The following is a 23,000-nucleotide window of genomic DNA, read 5'->3' as shown; positions in this document are numbered from 1 at the left end:
GGACAAAAACACAAATGCTGTTGAAACCAGTTACTTATCCCTACCAGAAGCATTCCAACAAATGAAGAAAGGGTCATTGCTTCTCTTTCCAGGTGATTAGGGTACTGGCTAATATGTCTTAAACTGCCAATTCCTCTACAAACATATCATTGCCAAATGTGAGCCACAAAAATATGTATGGTAAAATACAGCATACATAAAAGTAAATCTGTGGAACAAACACATAAATGCCAGTCATATAAATTACTCACGTCATTCTCAGCTGCATTCTTCCCATCATCTTTACTGAGCCACCACAAAGCCACACTTATAGCCAAGTCATAATTGGCCTACATGAATGTGCAGAGATGTATTTAGAACATATTTAGCAATACAATCCCTAAGATTGTTGAATCTTGTTTTTCTATAAAAAAAAATTATAACATTTGAAATAAGAACAATAGCAACTAATATTTATACTCTTCAATACGACAACCCTAACCCTTGATATTAAACTTTTGCGTTAATATTGATGACTTACCAGATCATCTAACATTGTAGAAGTGCTTTTCCCCTTTGGATCAAAACCATTTTTTCTGAGTCGCTGTCCAATATATTCACCACTAAAAAGGTTTTTAAAAAACTTTGTTCAGAAAGTGTGTCCTTACATATGAACAATTTATGATCACATTTATCCTGATACAGCACAGTAAATTTATTTCATGCTACTTACAGCAAAGTTTTAACATCTCTCTTCACTCACTTGGCCTCCATTTGAAACACTTAATTCTAAATGTCTTTATTAAAAAATTTAGTCTGTAACAATAGCAGAAATCCCATTAAAACAGCAACATTAGAAAAAAGAAACATTACATGTAAAAAAAAAAAAAAAACTAGTAGAACTTTACCTAGTAGTTAATCCTCTGCCAGGGGCAAGACTAAACAGGAAGCAAACTATATTTTGGCTTATTACGAACAGGAAAATTGAGACAGGATGTCTAACACACAAGTGTTAGGTTACCATCTGATGTGACTAACATTTGAAAGATACAAGTTGGAAAGAAAATACTGATTAAATAAAAAAATAGTCTGTGGCTATAAGCTCAAAACATTTGAATTCAATGCCTTTTCTTAATAAGACCGATCACCTCTACAAATAGAAAATTATAATTTTTCACAAAAACACACAGAAATTATCTATAACACTTATCACACAATCACTATAACACTGTCGGCCAGTGCCTGGTTACATAACACACAGACTCATATAACAAAGAGTGAAAAATTTAAGGGGGTCTGAATACTTTCAGTACCCACTGTATATCTTGATAGTAAAAAGATAAGGAAATGAGCAAAGCTGACTTCCATATGACCAGTAATGAATGCCACAAAGGGTTGAAAAGGAAAATTAAGTTAATAATAAATTGCAAATAGAGCAGGTTCTCTTTATCAACCATTAAAATAAATATCATCTAAAATTCAAACAATATTTCCTATATATACACACAAGAATGAAACTGAGCTATAAAGGCAAATTAACAGCTGTGATTAAAAATGATTTAATACTTTAATATCGTTCTATTAAACATTTTCATTACATAAAAAGACAAAAAGTAGAGAAAAACCAAATAAAAATCTGAAATCAATAAATGGGAAAATCAGTCCTAAGTTAATTTCTTCTTCTTTTTGTCTTTGAACACCGGAGAGTTTAAGAATTTTGTATCAGAGTATTTGTCCCCACGCCTCATCTTGCTGTAAAAAAAAAGAAAGAAAAGAACACAGAAATACATTATATTTTATTGCATTACTTTAGACTATGCTATATTATTTGATCAAAAGCCCCTTATGATGACGATTAAATCAAGGCTTTCGTTCACCCTGCCCGGTATGGGGTCACCAGGGCCTTTGCTGTGCAGGGCTCACCCCTAAACCATGATGTGGAGCCGCTATTCGGTGGGCTCACCACCTGCCGGAGAGGCCGTAGGGGGCCGGTGCGTTGTGATTTGAGCGGTGGTTGGGGCCGAGTGGCTGGCCGACCCAAACCTCGGGTGCCAACTCTGGTTTTTGGGACTTGGAATGTCACCTCACTGGCAGGAAAGGAGCCTGAGCTGGTACAGGAGGTTGAGAGATACCGTCTAGATATAGTCGGGCTCACTTCCACTCACAGCTTGGGTTCTAGAACCACTCTTCTCGACCAAGGGTGGACTCTCCACTATTCTGGCATTGCCCAGGGTGAGAAGCGGCGAGCTGGTGTGGGCTTGTTAATAGTCCCCCAATTTAGCCGCCATGTGTTGGAGTCCACCCCGGTGAATGAGAGGGTCGTTTCCCTGCGCCTTCGGGTCACTCACTGTTGTTTGTGCTTATGTGCCTAACTGCAGTGCAGAGTACCCGGCCTTTTTAGAGTCCCTGGGGGGTGTGCTGGAAAGCGCTCCCACTGGGGACTCTTGGGGGACTTAAAGCCCACGTGGGCAGTGACAGTAACACCTGGAGGGGTTTGAACCCGATTGGTGAGTTGTTATTGGATTTCTGTGCTAGTCACGGTTTGTCCATAACAAACACCATGTTCAAGCATAAGGGTGTCCATCAGTGCACGGGGCACCAGGACACCCTAGGTTGGAGGTCGAATTTGTAGTCATTTCTTCTGATCTTCAGCCATATGTCTTGGACACTCTGGTAAACATATAGTAAGGGTCTGTTGGGAACGTTTGGCCCCCATCAGAGAGGTCTTCAACTCCCACCTCCGACAGAGCTTCAACCAGGTCCCAAGGGAGACTGGGGACATTGAGTCTGAATAGACTATGTTCCACACCTCCATTGTCGGGGCAGCAGTTCGGAGCTGCGGCCGTAAAGTCTCTGGCGCCTGTCGTGGCAGCAATCCCAGAACACAGTGGTGGACACCGGAGGTAAGGGATGCTGTCAAGCTGAAGGAGGAGTTATGTCGGGTCTGGCTGACCCATGGGACTCCTGAAGCCACTGATGGGTACCGGCGGGCCAAGCAGAACGTGGCTCTGGCAGTCGCAGTGGCAAAAAAAGAGAGGGAAGTCTGGGGGGCTCTGCTCGAACTACTGCCCACACGACCCAGCCTCGAATAAGTGGAGGAGTTTGGTGAGGCCACGGAGGAAGACTTTCGGTCTGCCTCAAAGAGATTCTGGCAAACCGTCCGGCGGCTCAGAGGGGGGAAGCAGTGTTCCGCCAACACTGTTTACAGTGGAAGTGGTGCGTTGCTGACTTCAACTGAGGATGTCGTCGGGCGGTGGAAAGAGTACTTTGAGGATCTCCTCAATCCTTCCAACACGCCTTCCGTAAAGGAAGCTGAGGCTGGGGACTCGGGGGGGGGGAGTCTCCCTGGGAAAGTCTATGCCAGGGTACTGGAAAGAAAAATCCGACCGATAGTTGAACCTCGGATTCAGGAGGAGCAATGCGGTTTTCACTCTGGCCCTGGAACATTGGACCAGCTCTATACCCTCACTAGGGTGTTGGAGGGTTCATGGGAGTTTGCCCATCCAGTCCATATGTGTTTTGTGGACCTGGAGAAGGTATTCGACCATGTCCCTCTCATGGCATCCTGTGTGAGGTACTTCAGGATTATGGGGTTCAGGGCTCGTTGCTACGGGCTGTTCGTTCCCTGTATGACCGGAGCAGGAGCTTGGTTCGCATTGCCGGCAGTAACTTGTTTCCAGTGCATGTTGGACTCCGCCAGGGTTGCCCTTTGTCACCGATTCTGTTCATTATTTTCATGGACAGAATTACTAGGAGCAGCCAGGGAGTGGACGGTGTCTGTTTTGGTGGCTGCAAGATATCGTCTCTGCTTTTTGCGGATGATGTGGTCCTGTTGGCTTCATCAAATCAAGACTTACAGCGTGCACTGGAGAGATTTGCAGCCGAGTGCGAAGCGGCAGGGATGAGAATCAGCACCTCAAAATCCGAAGTCATGGTTCTCAGTCGGTAAAAAGGTGGATTGCCAACCTGGAAGGGGGGGGGGGGGGTTGCTCTTTCAAGTGGAGGAGTTTAAGTATCTCGGGGTCTTGTTCACGAGTGAGGGAATAATGGAGTGGCAGGTTAACAGACGGATTGGTGCTGCGTCCGCAGTAATGCGGTCATTGTACCGGTCTGTTTTGGTGAAGAAGGAGCTGAGTCTCAAGGCGAAGCTCTCAATTTACCAGTCGATCTACGTTCCTACCCTCACCTATGGTCATGAACTCTGGATCATGACCGAAAGAATGAGATTGCGGATAAAAGTGGCAGAAATGAGTTTCCTCTGCAGAGTGGCTGGGCGCACCCTTACGGATAGGGAGAGGAGTTCAGTCACCCCGGAGGAGCTCGGAATAGAGCCACTGCTCCTCCGCATCGAGAGGAGCCAGTTGAGGTGGCTCGGGCACCTGTTTCGGATGCCTCCTGGACGCCTCCCTGGTGAGGTGTTCCGGGACTATGTCTCCCAGCTGGCCTGGGAACACCTTGGGGTTCCCCCAGAGGAGCTGGAGGAGGTGTGCGGGGAGAGGGAAGTCTGGGGGGCTCTACTCGGACTACTGCCCACACGACCCAGCCTCGGATAAGCGGAGGAAGATGAGATGAGATATTATTTGAGTGTAACTCACCAGTTGAGGGCTGGTTCTTTGTAGGAGACTGGTGCTGCTCTTCTTCGTGTTCTCTCGAAATCAGAGTTATGCTCTGTATTTGTTAGACTCTTCATAACCCTGCCTTCTTCTGTTTGCAAAATAAAAATAAATATATAAGATACAAACAAACCTAAGACATATGTGAAATGCAAGAAAGGGAAAAATTAAAATTAATCTGCATTAAAAGTGTACTAATATGTATTGGCATAGGTTTACCTGGAGCTTGGTGCCTCAAGTCTGAGTCCTGGTCTTGGTAAATGTTCATAGTTTGACTGCGGGTCTCTGGTTGAGGGCTATGGGCAGAGCTTTCATCTGAGAGTGTTTCAGTGTAACCATCAAGGGTCTCCCAGGGAGGCCTCTCCTCTGTAAACTGAAGGTTTTTTGTGGGTCCACTAAAACCATCTGAAGTGACATTATATTTTTCCATGGCAAACATGCTTCTGTTAATGACAGATGAAACATTATCCATTTCATTAGTAAAAAGATCATGTTCAGAAATGTCACTGGAAGCTCCACTATCAGTTTTTTTCTTAATGGGGGATTTATGTGAAGATGAAACAACATATGTTTTCCTGCACCTGCCCTCAAGAGCTTGGTTGGTTTGATCTAGATTTATGCTAAGAGAGTCCATGTTAGTGTGGTTAGTCTGATCAAGCTTGTCAACAGAGGAAGGAGAGCTTATTCCAAGGGTTTCAGCATTACATTCATCCCTGAGGTCCTCCTCTGAGGCTGAGCAGTGAGATATTACTGGAAACTGTAAAGTATTAGACAAAGACCTGCCTCCTGCTCCATTCTGAAGATCAATCATATCTTGCCTTCCAGTCAACACATTTTCATCCATACGCACAGCACAAATGTTTTGTTTCTTTGTTAATGCTTTGGGTTTTTCTCTTGATGCAGCATTCTTCTTTTTTATTTTATCTTCCCCCTCTTTTCTGTGTTTTTTGGCTTTACCAGCCACTGATGACGTAAATTCAGAGGGTTCCTGTACAAGGCTGGCACTCACATCTTGTGAACATTCTGGATGATAGGTGTTTTCTGTCAATATCTTATGAAGAAAATCATGCTCTGGCGCCTTGTGCTGTTGTGCAACATTATCTGAACCAATATTGAGAGGTGTTGTTTGGGTTTCTGATATTACTTCCTGCAAACCTTCCGGTCTGTTGGGATCCTCTAATATATTGGTTTCATCCAAAAATGAATTCCTGTTGATGAATGATTGACTTGCCTGTATCACAAATGTTCCTCTGTTTTTCTGTGTCTTGCACTTTTCAGACTGAGGAAGTGGGTGTGCTGGAGTTTTGTTTTTATGTTTTTGAACAGCGGTCTCACCGACATGCACATCAGTACAAGCAGACTCGAAGCATAAACTACTGGCAGACTGGACATTTTCATGAACATCAGATAAACCGTGATCCATCATAAGGGACAAAACTTTGGTCTTCCTGATCTTCTGAGGTCTTAGCTCATCTTGAACTATAAATGTTCTCCTGGGTTCCTGCGTAGCATGGGACTCTTTAGCTTTGTTTTTAACAGCTTTACTTGAAGTATTTTCAATTGCCTTGCTTCTTTCAGAATTCTGAAGCTCGAGATCACTAAAACAATCATTAAAAATGTCATAAGGAGGATCTTGGGAGATTACGTATGTTTTTCTTGGGTCTGGGTATGGTTCCTTCCGTTTACCTGTACGTCTGCTACTTTTAGTACGAGAGGTGACGTGAGTCTTCCTGCGTGCAGTTATTGACTCTGTTTGCTGCCCATTTTCCACTTCATTCTGAACAGTAGGAGAGCACTGCTGTGTCACAGCGGTCGTCTCATTTGGCACAGCTGATGTATAGTCTGATCTACTAAATTCAATTGGTGAGTCTAACTTTGCAGATATAACCGCACTATCTTTTTCTGACAGACACAAACCCTTCTTTTCCTGATGTTCCTCTGTAACTCTAGAGGTTCTTCTTGCATTTGTTTCAACTGTTACTATTTCAGCAGCACTGTCACTAACGGTCACCTCCATTTCAGAGTCATATATGGTGTTTTGCTGTGCTGGACTGTCTCTTTCTTGGCTGGGATCATCACCGGCTGTATTCACTGGTTTAGAGTCATAGTTCTGCTGTGGACACAATGGTTTGTCTTGCAAACTCCCAGCTTCTTTCTCTATTTCAATAATTTGGTCTGAAAAATAAATCACAAATATATATATAAAAGAAAATCATCAAGACGTATTTAGCTTTAAATTACAAGGAAATTAATATCAGCTTAATTTCTATAAATTGGCATTACAGTGCCAATCATTCAAATATTAAACTTGACTGACATACTTAAGGAAACTTGTAATCAATTAACAGTCTACAATGTGTTTTCATACCTTTACTGGTGTTGTATCCAGAGTCTGGATCCTTTAAAAATAATAATAAGTGTTAACATGAAATTAATTATAATGAAAATAGTTCATAATAATGTTGTGTCTATTTAACAATTAGCTATTTGTGAAAATCAACAAAGTCCTCATGATAATAATAAATATTACTACCATGCTGATCATTATTAATAACAACAAAAACGGCAATATAATTTAATTATTCAAAAAATATATACAGCTTACCTCCTCATTGCAAAAAATATCAACTGCCTTTGTCATCCAGTTAAGGGAAGAGTCATAAAACTCTCGTATAATGGCAAACTAGAGTCAGAAAAATCATTAACTACATATATTGTTATGAATAATTCATAATGATGTATGTTTGTTGTTTTTAAAGTACAGTGCAAGGTCAATGTGTTCAATAAATATAAGACTGATTTTGACTTATGCCTGTACAACATAAATAAGTGTATACAAATAAAAGTGTACAGTGTATAAATATAAGGGTCAGGTATCCAAGACTGAAATTCATACTTCACTGTCACAGACTCACCAGTTGTTTGTTTTTATGACGCCGTTGAGCAAGATCAAAATGATTTGTCTGTGCTTCTTTCCTCAGTCGCACCACCTCTGCCTCCAGCTCTCTGCTCTTCTGCTTCTGAGCAACCAGAGCCAGAGTCAGAGCCTTGTTGTTGCTTTTCAAAGAAAGCTTGAAGAATGATGAGGTATCTGAGAGATAATGAAGGTCCGGGTATTGCCATTGGTCAACACAGAACACAAACTACACCAGTAATAGCATTTCTTACTGTGTATCTTCGTCTTTATCTTTGCTGCGTACACGGTTGCCGTCTGTTTGCCCATTCTCATGTTTTCCTTCTTCTCTTTAGACGCCATTATCAGCGTTTTATCATTGGGAGCTGTAATGAAGACATGACTGATGATAATAATACCACGGCGGAATAATAAAACCGTTAGCAATATGAATCTATATTCCGACTACTCACCAGTAATAAAAGAAGACGACAAACTCGACTCTTGATGATGTTTATCTTTATACTTATTAAAATGCATTTCTACTCGGATAACAAATATTTAGCATACAAATAAACTCGGTTTATACTAATTCAAAACCAAACATCGCCGCGGAATCTTAAAATTCTTCTTCTCTTGCTGTAAATATTGTTTGTAGAATCAACTGCTTAAGTATCGCCACCTACTGGACTAAATCTGCAACGTGACACCTGCAGCGCACCATCCTCCTCCAGGTACTGGAAAATGTCATAATATGCTCCTGGGAGGAGGCATAGACTTTTGAACTCTGTAGAGGGAGGACATTCTATTTTAGTGAATTTCTATACATGCCACAGTTTGGATGTCCTGTACAGAGCACATGCAGGGCTTTTTTTTTTTTTTTTAGAGATATCAGATGTTTGGAGGTTTGATCATAAACACTCCCTCTCCTTGGTCTTTAGATAAGACTGATATTGACAGAATTATCAAATGTAGCACTTTTAGGGAAATCTGATAATGTATTGTAATTATCATTTAAATCTGCCCAATTTTTTAATTGTTTGTCGTAAACAAAAATCTCAGAAAAATGTTATGGGGTTGCAAATCGAAATATGACTTTTTGTTACAAAACAGGGCATCATTTTCATACATGTCTTCTGTAGAGGACACCAGGACAAACGGCATGCTAATCTGGCATTTTGGGGAGACACAACAAGTCAATAGGGAAAGAAATTATAGATCAAAATTCCTATGAAATATGAGATATTCTTATGAAAAGGTTGCCAAGTTATTACTCCCATTATTACACTTCTTTTTATCATTATTATGGTTTGCCCCAAGAACACATCAATATGCAAATTAGATGCAATGTATAGATACATTGTATAGAATGGGGAAACCAATTTATGGACATTTCACGCACATATTCCATAAAGTACAGTAGTATATCAAACCATTCTGTTATATCTTTCATAACATAGATGAGAATCATCTTTGTACAAAATTTGGTTACAAATAGCCTGAAACCTAAAAACTGATTGGTGAATGAAAAAATAAAACATTGTTTTTGCCTTACATGCCTTTTCATGTCGACTTATTTTATAAGTATAACTTAGTCCTGGCGTCCTCTACAACGAATAAAATATACTTTTTAAAATATATATTTAATAAATATATATTTAAGAGTGGTGAGAAACATAGTTCAGGAGCAAGTGCATGGCTCTGGGCAAAGTTAATTTGATCACATTCTGAAGAGCATTACATGATCAAGCAACTGCTGTAGACGCGGGGGAACGTGTCACTGAGCTCTCTGTTGTCATAATTGAGAGAGAACAAGAGCGAGAAAGAGAGGCTGGCAGTAACAGGAAATCCTGAATCATGCTGGCTTTTGATCTGCTCCATCTGCCATGGCATCATGTGAACAAACTGCGACATTCAGTCACCAAAGTTGCCAAGCAGTCAAAGATTATTATTCACAGTTGTCTATACAATGAATATCAGTGGGTGCTCAGCGATACTATTGCATTTTGCATTCCAGTATACAGAGATATAGAGTATAGGACATATTTCACTGAACCATGATGCATTATGGGGAGATGTGAGGATTTAGAATTTTTAAGTCTTTTAGCATGGAATATTAAAGTAGAAGTAAGCAGTGTTGAATGTATCATTTGAAATGTTGTCTACGGTCATTGTCATTGTTTTTTACATTGTAAAAAAAATTGTTGTAAATAAATAAATAAAAGATTGTTGCAGTACGTTTACAAGACAACATTGTTTTCAGTGTAGCCGTAGTTACCATATAGCTACTCAGAAAAAATTAATATAAATTCAACTGTAATGTAAACTAAATAAATTACACATTTACATTATTTACTTGAGTTGCTCCCTCAAGTGGAGGAGTTTAAGTATTTCGGGGTCTTGTTCACGAGTGAGGGAAAAATGGAGCGGGCAGGTTGACAGATGGATTGGTGCTGCTTCCGCAGTAATGCGGTCATTGTACCGGTCTGTTTTGGTGAAGAAGGAGCTGAGTCTCAAGGCGAAGCTCTCAATTTACCAGTCGATCTACGTTCCTACCCTCACCTATGGTCATGAACTCTGGATCATGACCGAAAGAATGAGATTGCGGATAAAAGTGGCAGAAATGAGTTTCCTCTGCAGAGTGGCTGGGCGCACCCTTACGGATAGGGAGAGGAGTTCAGTCACCCCGGAGGAGCTCGGAATAGAGCCACTGCTCCTCCGCATCGAGAGGAGCCAGTTGAGGTGGCTCGGGCACCTGTTTCGGATGCCTCCTGGACGCCTCCCTGGTGAGGTGTTCCGGGACTATGTCTCCCAGCTGGCCTGGGAACACCTTGGGGTTCCCCCAGAGGAGCTGGAGGAGGTGTGCGGGGAGAGGGAAGTCTGGGGGGCTCTACTCGGACTACTGCCCACACGACCCAGCCTCGGATAAGCGGAGGAAGATGAGATGAGATATTATTTGAGTGTAACTCACCAGTTGAGGGCTGGTTCTTTGTAGGAGACTGGTGCTGCTCTTCTTCGTGTTCTCTCGAAATCAGAGTTATGCTCTGTATTTGTTAGACTCTTCATAACCCTGCCTTCTTCTGTTTGCAAAATAAAAATAAATATATAAGATACAAACAAACCTAAGACATATGTGAAATGCAAGAAAGGGAAAAATTAAAATTAATCTGCATTAAAAGTGTACTAATATGTATTGGCATAGGTTTACCTGGAGCTTGGTGCCTCAAGTCTGAGTCCTGGTCTTGGTAAATGTTCATAGTTTGACTGCGGGTCTCTGGTTGAGGGCTATGGGCAGAGCTTTCATCTGAGAGTGTTTCAGTGTAACCATCAAGGGTCTCCCAGGGAGGCCTCTCCTCTGTAAACTGAAGGTTTTTTGTGGGTCCACTAAAACCATCTGAAGTGACATTATATTTTTCCATGGCAAACATGCTTCTGTTAATGACAGATGAAACATTATCCATTTCATTAGTAAAAAGATCATGTTCAGAAATGTCACTGGAAGCTCCACTATCAGTTTTTTTCTTAATGGGGGATTTATGTGAAGATGAAACAACATATGTTTTCCTGCACCTGCCCTCAAGAGCTTGGTTGGTTTGATCTAGATTTATGCTAAGAGAGTCCATGTTAGTGTGGTTAGTCTGATCAAGCTTGTCAACAGAGGAAGGAGAGCTTATTCCAAGGGTTTCAGCATTACATTCATCCCTGAGGTCCTCCTCTGAGGCTGAGCAGTGAGATATTACTGGAAACTGTAAAGTATTAGACAAAGACCTGCCTCCTGCTCCATTCTGAAGATCAATCATATCTTGCCTTCCAGTCAACACATTTTCATCCATACGCACAGCACAAATGTTTTGTTTCTTTGTTAATGCTTTGGGTTTTTCTCTTGATGCAGCATTCTTCTTTTTTATTTTATCTTCCCCCTCTTTTCTGTGTTTTTTGGCTTTACCAGCCACTGATGACGTAAATTCAGAGGGTTCCTGTACAAGGCTGGCACTCACATCTTGTGAACATTCTGGATGATAGGTGTTTTCTGTCAATATCTTATGAAGAAAATCATGCTCTGGCGCCTTGTGCTGTTGTGCAACATTATCTGAACCAATATTGAGAGGTGTTGTTTGGGTTTCTGATATTACTTCCTGCAAACCTTCCGGTCTGTTGGGATCCTCTAATATATTGGTTTCATCCAAAAATGAATTCCTGTTGATGAATGATTGACTTGCCTGTATCACAAATGTTCCTCTGTTTTTCTGTGTCTTGCACTTTTCAGACTGAGGAAGTGGGTGTGCTGGAGTTTTGTTTTTATGTTTTTGAACAGCGGTCTCACCGACATGCACATCAGTACAAGCAGACTCGAAGCATAAACTACTGGCAGACTGGACATTTTCATGAACATCAGATAAACCGTGATCCATCATAAGGGACAAAACTTTGGTCTTCCTGATCTTCTGAGGTCTTAGCTCATCTTGAACTATAAATGTTCTCCTGGGTTCCTGCGTAGCATGGGACTCTTTAGCTTTGTTTTTAACAGCTTTACTTGAAGTATTTTCAATTGCCTTGCTTCTTTCAGAATTCTGAAGCTCGAGATCACTAAAACAATCATTAAAAATGTCATAAGGAGGATCTTGGGAGATTACGTATGTTTTTCTTGGGTCTGGGTATGGTTCCTTCCGTTTACCTGTACGTCTGCTACTTTTAGTACGAGAGGTGACGTGAGTCTTCCTGCGTGCAGTTATTGACTCTGTTTGCTGCCCATTTTCCACTTCATTCTGAACAGTAGGAGAGCACTGCTGTGTCACAGCGGTCGTCTCATTTGGCACAGCTGATGTATAGTCTGATCTACTAAATTCAATTGGTGAGTCTAACTTTGCAGATATAACCGCACTATCTTTTTCTGACAGACACAAACCCTTCTTTTCCTGATGTTCCTCTGTAACTCTAGAGGTTCTTCTTGCATTTGTTTCAACTGTTACTATTTCAGCAGCACTGTCACTAACGGTCACCTCCATTTCAGAGTCATATATGGTGTTTTGCTGTGCTGGACTGTCTCTTTCTTGGCTGGGATCATCACCGGCTGTATTCACTGGTTTAGAGTCATAGTTCTGCTGTGGACACAATGGTTTGTCTTGCAAACTCCCAGCTTCTTTCTCTATTTCAATAATTTGGTCTGAAAAATAAATCACAAATATATATATAAAAGAAAATCATCAAGACGTATTTAGCTTTAAATTACAAGGAAATTAATATCAGCTTAATTTCTATAAATTGGCATTACAGTGCCAATCATTCAAATATTAAACTTGACTGACATACTTAAGGAAACTTGTAATCAATTAACAGTCTACAATGTGTTTTCATACCTTTACTGGTGTTGTATCCAGAGTCTGGATCCTTTAAAAATAATAATAAGTGTTAACATGAAATTAATTATAATGAAAATAGTTCATAATAATGTTGTGTCTATTTAACAATTAGCTATTTGTGAAAATCAACAAAGTCCTCATGATAATAATAAATATTACTACCATGCTGATCATTATTAATAACAACAAAAACGGCAATATAATTTAATTATTCAAAAAATATATACAGCTTACCTCCTCATTGCAAAAAATATCAACTGCCTTTGTCATCCAGTTAAGGGAAGAGTCATAAAACTCTCGTATAATGGCAAACTAGAGTCAGAAAAATCATTAACTACATATATTGTTATGAATAATTCATAATGATGTATGTTTGTTGTTTTTAAAGTACAGTGCAAGGTCAATGTGTTCAATAAATATAAGACTGATTTTGACTTATGCCTGTACAACATAAATAAGTGTATACAAATAAAAGTGTACAGTGTATAAATATAAGGGTCAGGTATCCAAGACTGAAATTCATACTTCACTGTCACAGACTCACCAGTTGTTTGTTTTTATGACGCCGTTGAGCAAGATCAAAATGATTTGTCTGTGCTTCTTTCCTCAGTCGCACCACCTCTGCCTCCAGCTCTCTGCTCTTCTGCTTCTGAGCAACCAGAGCCAGAGTCAGAGCCTTGTTGTTGCTTTTCAAAGAAAGCTTGAAGAATGATGAGGTATCTGAGAGATAATGAAGGTCCGGGTATTGCCATTGGTCAACACAGAACACAAACTACACCAGTAATAGCATTTCTTACTGTGTATCTTCGTCTTTATCTTTGCTGCGTACACGGTTGCCGTCTGTTTGCCCATTCTCATGTTTTCCTTCTTCTCTTTAGACGCCATTATCAGCGTTTTATCATTGGGAGCTGTAATGAAGACATGACTGATGATAATAATACCACGGCGGAATAATAAAACCGTTAGCAATATGAATCTATATTCCGACTACTCACCAGTAATAAAAGAAGACGACAAACTCGACTCTTGATGATGTTTATCTTTATACTTATTAAAATGCATTTCTACTCGGATAACAAATATTTAGCATACAAATAAACTCGGTTTATACTAATTCAAAACCAAACATCGCCGCGGAATCTTAAAATTCTTCTTCTCTTGCTGTAAATATTGTTTGTAGAATCAACTGCTTAAGTATCGCCACCTACTGGACTAAATCTGCAACGTGACACCTGCAGCCTCCTCCACTCCTCCAGGTACTGGAAAATGTCATAATATGCTCCTGGGAGGAGGCATAGACTTTTGAACTCTGTAGAGTTCTATTTTACATGCAGGGTTTTTTTTTTTTTTTTAGAGATATCAGATGTTTGGAGGTTTGATCATAAACACTCCCTCTCCTTGGTCTTTAGATAAGACTGATATTGACAGAATTATCAAATGTAGCACTTTTAGGGAAATCTGATAATGTATTGTAATTATCATTTAAATCTGCCCAATTTTTTAATTGTTTGTCGTAAACAAAAATCTCAGAAAAATGTTATGGGGTTGCAAATCGAAATATGACTTTTTGTTACAAAACAGGGCATCATTTTCATACATGTCTTCTGTAGAGGACACCAGGACAAACGGCATGCTAATCTGGCATTTTGGGGAGACACAACAAGTCAATAGGGAAAGAAATTATAGATCAAAATTCCTATGAAATATGAGATATTCTTATGAAAAGGTTGCCAAGTTATTACTCCCATTATTACACTTCTTTTTATCATTATTATGGTTTGCCCCAAGAACACATCAATATGCAAATTAGATGCAATGTATAGATACATTGTATAGAATGGGGAAACCAATTTATGGACATTTCACGCACATATTCCATAAAGTACAGTAGTATATCAAACCATTCTGTTATATCTTTCATAACATAGATGAGAATCATCTTTGTACAAAATTTGGTTACAAATAGCCTGAAACCTAAAAACTGATTGGTGAATGAAAAAATAAAACATTTAGAATGTGGTACTGATTCTTGAGACATGGGACAAAACATGTCTAATTATAGGCTAAACAAAATAATTACTGAATATAATGTTTGATATGCAAAATATTGTTTGGTGACAATTCCATACATTAAAAAAAAATATTCAGAGGTTTTCAAACTTTACAGGGACTCCCTGCTTTCATAAAAAAAATATTATTGAAAGAAACAGTATTAAGAGTTAATTATGTAGCAAAGTTAAACATTAGCTATATATTTTCTTTACTGTTACCAATATATTTTCCAAACTAATAACATTACAGAACAACATAATACACACCAAAAAACAAACAAAAAAACATGTACATAAAACAATAAGTAAAACAAAATACATCAAACTATGCTGATTGCTGATAGTTAGGTAGCCTACCGATCAAAATGCAAATGATTCAAAAAGAAAGAAAGAAAGAAAAGGGTGATAAATAAAACCTGAAATACTATATTAAAATTACTATACTAAACTATATTAAAATACTATATTAAATTTAATTAAATATTACTTATGAATCAAGATGTGACTGAAAACAGGTTTCCACATTTTGTCAAATTAAGCAATGTTGCTAGAAATATTAATTCTTTCTAAATAGGAAGAGGCGAGTCCCGTTAGCCAAGGAGAAAAGACAAGCCTTGTACTCTTCTTCCACAGCGTCAAAATAATTCCATATCCTCCTGGGACCCAGGCATAGACTTTTGTCCTCTATAGAGGACATTATATTTTAGTGAATTCCTCTGATGCCACATATATGATTTCCCTATATGCCACAGTTTTCAGTCTGGATGTCCTGTACAGAACACATTCAGGGCTTTTTAGAGATATCAGATGTTTGGAGGTTTGATCATAAACACTCCCTCTCCTTGGTCTTTAGATAAGACTGATATTGACAGAATTATCAAATGTAGCACTTTTAGGGAAATCTGATAATGTATTGTAATTATCATTTAAATCTGCCCAATTTTTTAATTGTTTGTCGTAAACAAAAATCTCAGAAAAATGTTATGGGGTTGCAAATCGAAATATGACTTTTTGTTACAAAACAGGGCATCATTTTCATACATGTCTTCTGTAGAGGACACCAGGACAAACGGCATGCTAATCTGGCATTTTGGGGAGACACAACAAGTCAATAGGGAAAGAAATTATAGATCAAAATTCCTATGAAATATGAGATATTCTTATGAAAAGGTTGCCAAGTTATTACTCCCATTATTACACTTCTTTTTATCATTATTATGGTTTGCCCCAAGAACACATCAATATGCAAATTAGATGCAATGTATAGATACATTGTATAGAATGGGGAAACCAATTTATGGACATTTCACGCACATATTCCATAAAGTACAGTAGTATATCAAACCATTCTGTTATATCTTTCATAACATAGATGAGAATCATCTTTGTACAAAATTTGGTTACAAATAGCCTGAAACCTAAAAACTGATTGGTGAATGAAAAAATAAAACATTGTTTTTGCCTTACATGCCTTTTCATGTCGACTTATTTTATAAGTATAACTTAGTCCTGGCGTCCTCTACAACGAATAAAATATACTTTTTAAAATATATATTTAATAAATATATATTTAAGAATGTTTTTCTCCATTTTGCTCCAACCAATGTAATGACAATTTTTTTTTTTAAATCCTGCTTCTCAAGAGGATATCAATAACATAATATAAACTAGTAATGTTTTAAAGAAAAATAACAAATACATGCTAAAACAATCACATAACACAAAAAGAGAGGGGATTATGTGTATTTCAGAATAAAGGCTTGACCACAATATCGACTTGAATAGAAACATTGGCTATTTTCCATGTAAACGTGGTCAGAGCATCAAATACCTTCGTGACACTAAACAACGTGAATGATGCCGCATCGTCCCTAATATAAGAGAGTGTTTCGCTGACAATCGCGACCAAGCGGTAACTTTTATTTTGGAATTTGAGCCTGCACTTCCGGTTTGACGTCAGGCCAGTTGCTGAATTCACACACCCGCACTCACATATTCCCTTGAACTTCCTCCTCAGCTGTCAAAGCGTCTGCACACCATTGCTCGAGCTAGCAATATCATACTTTTTATTTAGAATATCAGACGGGGCTTAATCTGAGATGGAGGGCCAGCGCTGGTTACCACTGGAAGCCAACCCAGAGGTATGAATTTCTCACGATCTCAAGATTTTTTGTCGTTAATTCAATTTTATATCGTTCATGGGCTCGGTTTTTTTTTTTCAAAGTCAGCTTTTAGCAGGAACGGTAAGCTGCAGCTCATGTCTTTGACATCATATTTTATATGATACTGTTTTGTGTTCTGTGTCTGCTTTTCAGGTTATGAACCAAGTGAGTAGAGGTCTCGTCTGTCTGGGTGTGTCTAGGATTCAAAACTTGTGCCAAATGAATGAATCAGGTTTATTAAAGCACGTTTGTGTTAAAGCTAATTGCATCAAAATTGGTTCGTTATGTTTATCAGCAATACTGCGCTTAATATCAGTTTAACCTTACTGTATTTGCACTAATGTGAAATGTATTTTATGTTCCACATTAGTTTATTGTTGATATGTTTAAATAGAAACGCTTCTAGATTGTGTAGGCCCTTGTGTGCCTCTCACCATACAAATCTAACCTTTACTAGTCTTGTGAAATATGATTTGTGTTTAATATGTATGTGTTGTGTTATACTTTTTTTAAGTTTTTACGGCAGCTTGGCTTGGTACCCACCTGGCAGTTTGGAGATGTGTACGGTTTGGAAGCTGAAGTTCTCAGTTTGGTGCCGAGGCCTGTGTGTGCTGTACTTTTGCTCTTTCCTATAACAGAGAAGGTATGAATGCAGTTTATACCCATATTGACTTCATGTCAGCAAACAAGCTCTGTATTTATAGATGCCTGTTTGTAAATGATGAAGTTGCAACTGGATACGGGTGTTGCTGGCATCAACTAAGCTTGCAAATTATATCAGATCATAGTTTTATAGATTTTTTAATGCAAGGCTCTTTCTCTATTTGACATGATATGGTAATTCCCTTTTAATATATATTTTAAAGTGGTGTATTATTTTACTAAAGGTTAGGTCTAAATAAAACGGAACAGAAAAGTCTCATCATGAGTTTCTCTCTTCACCATGACCCAAAATAAAATGAAATAACTGATTTTGCAGCACCAACATTTTTAATGATATTTATGATCATTTGAGCATTTTTTTTTCAGTTGAAGTGATAGTTTACCAATAATAATTTTGTGGTTATGTAATTAGTGTTAGTAACAATAAGAGTATAAAAACTTGTGAATGATTTTTATATATATATATATATATATACACTGAACAAAATTATAAATGCAACACTTTTGTTTTTGCCCCCATTTTTCATGAGCTGAATTCAAAGATCTAAGACTTTTTCTATGTATACAAAAGGCCTATTTCTCTCAAATTTTGTTCACAAATCTGTGTAAATCTGTGTTATTGAGCACTTCTCCTTTGCCGAGATAATCCATCCACTTCACATAGAAAAAGTCTTAGATCTTTGAGTTCAGCTCATGAAAAATGGGGGCAAAAACAAAAGTGTTGTTTATAATTTTGTTCGTTGTGTATGTATGTGTATATGTATATGTATGTGTGTATGTATGTATGTGTGTATGTGTATATATATAAAAATTAGGGTAGTTAGGTTTCAGCATGACACAGGATGTGACAAAAATTGTTACACAGTCCTGAGGCAAATTCCAGTCAGATGAATAAAGCATCTTTGTCATTCTTGTAAATTATTATTAGTATTTTAAAGATGCACTAAGTGATTTTTTTTCCAAACGATGTTGATATTTGAAAGCACCTAAACAAAACTGCCCATACCCCAACAGGACCTCACCCTATTTTGATAACTCCGCCCCACACGTACGAACACAACCCTGGCGGCGACGATGGCGGAATCTGCTATGCCTGCCAGCCACAGCATATTCAAGCAGAAGCCAACACAGAAAAGTTGTGTGAAAAAGCAAAATCAATGTAACTCGCCTATCAAGAAGAAACAAAGCAACCTCGGCGTCCGATTCCCTTCCATTCCTTGAGTTCCTCCACCGCTGGAAAGTCCTCTTGCCTGATCGTAGCTCTTCTTTTTAATGTTTTGTTCCTCCGAAATGTTCCTTTTTTTTATCTGCCATCTCTCGCTATCTATAGTCGATCAGCTAATATCCGTCCTGTGCACTCACTCACTGAGTGTTCTCTTCTCCCTATCATCACTAGATACGCCTCCTTACTGCTGATTGGCTGTGAGTGTGTTTTGGGACTCAGTCAGACACTGTGGTCAAAAGTGTTTTTCAAAATCGCTTAGTGAACCTTTGTAATATTTACTGTAAATTAAAATTTAGTAATATCCTTTTCCTCAATGTAGTATGAAACATTTAGACGGGAGGAGGAGGCAAAAATGAAGGCACAAGGACAAGAGTTGTCCTCTGATGTGTACTTCATGAAGCAAACCATCGGCAATGCTTGTGGTACAATAGGGCTGATTCATGCTGTGGCAAACAATCAAAGGTATCTGGAGTTTGGTAAGTATCAGTTTTTTTGGAGTGATTTCACCGGTTTTGAAAAATATTAGTCAGTGCACTTGGTATGGTCATGACATTTCTTTTTTTGACAGAGCCCAATTCACCGCTTAAGGCATTTTTACTGCAGTCTGCAAAGATGAGCCCAGAAGAAAAGGCAGCTTTCCTTGAAAAAGATGAGGTGATAAAATATTATATATTTATTGCAACTGAATGGCCTCTGAAGGAATTAACCAAACTAAACTTTTCTTCATAGTACTGATATTTTTATGATTTCAGAGTATCCGAGTAACACATGAGTCAAGCGCCCAGGAAGGACAAACAGAGGTTGGTATTTGCTAAATACAGAGTAATTGCTTATACAGCATCCAAAACAGTACAGAGTATTTGCACACATTTTAAAGTTTATTCCCACTGATGAATTTTCCATGTAATGTTGTTTTGTTAATGTTGAAGTAGCAGAATTTTGCAAATTGGACCATGTTGAGATATTGGAATGTAAGTCCTAGATTCACAGTTTCTTAAAAAAAAATAGAGGCAAAGAGGTCCAGCTCATTTATTTAATAATTAATTCTGAACCCATATATTAACACTTCAGATTTTGCATATCTGTGATGTCTGAGGCAGATTTTTTTTAAAGTCAAAATAAAAGCAAACTTGACAATCCTTATTGGGGAAAAAAATTAATATTGCAGTGTTTTTATTATAAATTAAATATATAAATGCAAATTTTTTTCTTGTAATCTTTAATCAAAATTAAAAGTTCTCCTCACACTTGCAAAAATATCCCTGATGATGTGTGCACAGGTGAGAGGATTGGAAAATAATACCTCGCCACCCGCAACCTGACACTCACAGAGTGATCGCAGAAATATACAATAACCCAATCAATTCCCAATGGACAAAATCAAGTCTTGCCCTACTTTTTTTTTCGATTCAACTATCCAATCAACACTGTCTAATTGTCTTGTGAGCTACCGTCCTATCCTCACTTTAGATCTTGGCAACTGCAAATCCAAGAATTATTGCTGCAGTCACATCTGCCTACAGTATGACCTTTCCAATCTGGTTTCACTACTTTCTACAGGACTGACATGCTCTCTTAATTCTTCATAAATTCTGAGGACTTAAGTATTCTCATTGTGTTGGATCTCAGCTTTTTTATTGCTGTTCCAGTGTCAGAGAAAAATTCTAACATGCTAATTATTTACTCTTCTCACCCTTATAGGCCCCAAGTTTAGATGAAAAAGTGGATTTGCATTTTATCGCCTTTGTAAACGTTGAGGGACATTTATATGAACTGGGTAGGTAAATTTAATTTTGCATGATACATTTTGTCATTGTTTTAGGAACTTGTCACACAAAATGTAGAGATGTGCAGCATCAACACTTATACATAATTATTATGTGCAACATTATGAAGGGATATATTACAGGTGTTCATATTTTGTTAATGTGTTTCAGATGGACGCAAACCTTTTCCAATTGTTCATGGGAAAACAACAGAGGACACATTTCTTGAGGTGGGATTTTTCTCATTCATGGGCTATAGATGTAAAGATTATCTCTAGCAATGGATGTATATTTGCAACTTGTTTTGTTTGTAGGCATTAGCTACATTTACATGGATTCCTTTTGTTTCAATCGGAATTAAATCGTTCTGATTGATGAATCAGAACGTAGTGTTTACATGAACGCTAAATAAAGGGATTGAGTTGGTGTGCACGTTTATGTCACAAGCTTCAAATCAAATTCGATCTTTTGACGTGTGTGCACACTGCTTGAATATACAGTTTCCCATCACTTCTTTTCTTTGTTTTAAAGGGCAGACTTAAAATCGATCTATTTCTGGTCCTAATTAGGAGACGAGGAGCACATGAAGATTTTAGCCGTGCTGCTTATATTTATTAAGCAGTAAACTCGCCAATTCCAAAAAAAAGCCGTCTGTGGATGAGTGTAAGAAGCGAGGACTGATGTGACGTTATTCTGCTCCACTTCACAGACAGTGAGTGGAAGGAGAAATTTAGAATATCATGACAGTAATTTATGACACTTATGGCATCATATGCCATTTCTACGTCACTGCACGTGCACTGTACTTTCCCGTTTCCGTTTTCAATCCAGTCAAGTGTCCTCTCAATTAGATTAGAAAAGGTCTACACCACCCCTTTCAATCTGATCAATTTCATTCAGATCGAGCTCAATCGGATCGTTTGCTGTGTTTACATGAAGGATTTTCAGTCTGATTGAGCCATCAGTCTGATTACTAACAGATTATTTAGTTGCATGTAAAAGTAGCTATTGTTTAAACCGTTGTGGATTGGGGGCCCATTTTTATGCATTTGGTATGTTTTTGCCTACTCCTACAGGATTCTGCTGAGGTCTGCAAGAAGTTCATGGCACGTGATCCCCAGGAGCTCCGTTTCACTGTGGTGGCTCTTTCCAAAGCATAAATGTTCTTGTTATTTTACCTAAGAGAAAAACTGCCAATCATTCAGAAGTGCTGAATACTTCAAACCTTTATAGGTTCAATTTTGACTTTGAATAAAAAAAAAAGTTTGTTAAAGATTTTGACCATAACGAAGAAAGCAAATGAGAAGCAAATTTGCTAATATTAAAAAGTGTGCATGCACATAAAAAAATGTTGTATCTGAATGTTTACAACTCTCTGATTGAAATAATTGTTAATTTCTCCAAAATTATAAAACATTTTGTTGATGATATTAATTCACCTAATGGTGGTGTTCTTTTTTTCTGCTGGAAAAAAAGATTGATTTAAAATAAAAGTTCTCCTGATGAATATGTAGACTTACCATGTTTTGACACAAAAATGACAGGAGTGTCGGTGTGCCATTGTGTCATTGCATATGGTGTCCTACTTCTAAATACAGTTTTCTCATGAATACAGCAAACAATTCAGATGAGACTAAAACAATAAAGAACAAATTTCCAATGTTTTCATCTCATGGTGACCTCATTGCTGTATTATGAGTGACAATAGTTCACTCGCTGAATACTCAAGCAATGATTAATGTGCATCTTTTGTTTACATCCAGATGTTTTTTTCCTTCAAAACAGCAAAGTTCTCTAAAAATAAATTTAACAAAAATAACTGATTCGGATTTATATTTGGTTTTAAGACATTAAGTATAGTTATATTTAAGATAAATATTTATTTGTTTTTGTACAATGTATTACTTACAATACATGCCTCCTCTTGAATACTTGATTCTGATTGCTCAGTTGCAGCATTCAGTGGGAAGAATAATGACTGTTGTGCAGGGGAAATCAGGAAAGCGTTGCTTGTATATTGTAGCTGTGATTTTTCTTTCAATCTTCTTTTTTAAGTGAACTATTTGGTAAATAACCATTTAAAAAGTAGATCATGTACGGTCAGCTGGTTATTATTGCAAAATAAAGTTTTGATTGGCTCAGCATTTCTGGACACAGTGGTATTTTTATTCTCGCATAATACAATTTAGTTAAAATAATTTTAACATCTTAACCAGCTGACCGAAATCTATCCCTTATTTATGTATTTACTACAGTAGTTACTTGTCCTACACTAGAGAAATCTAAAT

The 23,000-nt window shown here is 38.1% G+C and overlaps 3 protein-coding genes across 6 annotated transcripts; 1 reads left to right on the top strand and 2 right to left on the bottom strand.

Annotated features, from left to right (window-relative positions):
* Nucleotides 1-1,643: 1,643 nt before the first annotated feature.
* On the bottom strand, nucleotides 1,644-8,134 carry LOC107597396 (shugoshin-like 2). Its single transcript, XM_016288439.1, has 8 exons — nucleotides 7,959-8,134; nucleotides 7,761-7,871; nucleotides 7,508-7,683; nucleotides 7,198-7,275; nucleotides 6,961-6,991; nucleotides 4,812-6,767; nucleotides 4,575-4,683; nucleotides 1,644-1,731 (listed from the first exon to the last, which is right to left on the bottom strand). The coding sequence occupies exons 1-8, from the start codon at nucleotides 8,023-8,025 to the stop codon at nucleotides 1,644-1,646; spliced, it is 2,616 nt and encodes an 871-aa protein (XP_016143925.1). The 5' UTR covers nucleotides 8,026-8,134.
* A 2,288-nt stretch (nucleotides 8,135-10,422) lies between these two features.
* On the bottom strand, nucleotides 10,423-13,992 carry LOC107597430 (shugoshin-like 2). 2 transcript variants are annotated; one of them, XM_016288477.1, is made up of 7 exons: nucleotides 13,841-13,992; nucleotides 13,643-13,753; nucleotides 13,390-13,565; nucleotides 13,080-13,157; nucleotides 12,843-12,873; nucleotides 10,694-12,649; nucleotides 10,423-10,565 (listed from the first exon to the last, which is right to left on the bottom strand). In XM_016288477.1, exons 1-7 carry the CDS (start codon nucleotides 13,905-13,907, stop codon nucleotides 10,453-10,455), a joined length of 2,532 nt encoding a protein of 843 aa, XP_016143963.1. In that variant the 5' UTR covers nucleotides 13,908-13,992; the 3' UTR covers nucleotides 10,423-10,452. The 2 variants fall into 2 exon arrangements, with proteins under 2 accessions (XP_016143963.1, XP_016143964.1); XM_016288478.1 differs by lacking the exon at nucleotides 13,841-13,992 and having other exon boundaries at nucleotides 13,390-13,494; nucleotides 13,643-13,707.
* A 2,896-nt stretch (nucleotides 13,993-16,888) lies between these two features.
* On the top strand, nucleotides 16,889-21,958 carry LOC107597395 (ubiquitin carboxyl-terminal hydrolase isozyme L3). Of its 3 annotated transcripts, XM_016288436.1 has the most exons (9): nucleotides 16,890-17,037; nucleotides 17,212-17,223; nucleotides 17,573-17,701; nucleotides 19,266-19,422; nucleotides 19,515-19,600; nucleotides 19,699-19,746; nucleotides 20,648-20,723; nucleotides 20,884-20,942; nucleotides 21,789-21,958. In XM_016288436.1, the coding sequence occupies exons 1-9, from the start codon at nucleotides 16,996-16,998 to the stop codon at nucleotides 21,870-21,872; spliced, it is 693 nt and encodes a 230-aa protein (XP_016143922.1). In that variant the 5' UTR covers nucleotides 16,890-16,995; the 3' UTR covers nucleotides 21,873-21,958. The 3 variants fall into 3 exon arrangements, with proteins under 3 accessions (XP_016143924.1, XP_016143922.1, XP_016143923.1); XM_016288438.1 differs by lacking the exon at nucleotides 17,212-17,223 and having other exon boundaries at nucleotides 16,889-17,037; XM_016288437.1 differs by lacking the exons at nucleotides 16,890-17,037; nucleotides 17,212-17,223 and adding an exon at nucleotides 17,045-17,139.
* The last annotated feature ends 1,042 nt before the right edge of the window (nucleotides 21,959-23,000 follow it).

This window comes from Sinocyclocheilus grahami, unplaced genomic scaffold (assembly GCF_001515645.1).
Source record: "Sinocyclocheilus grahami isolate Dianchi unplaced genomic scaffold, SAMN03320097.WGS_v1.1 scaffold231.1, whole genome shotgun sequence".
Taxonomy (NCBI): Eukaryota; Metazoa; Chordata; class Actinopteri; order Cypriniformes; family Cyprinidae; genus Sinocyclocheilus; species Sinocyclocheilus grahami.
This window is presented reverse-complemented; position numbering and strand designations above follow the sequence as displayed.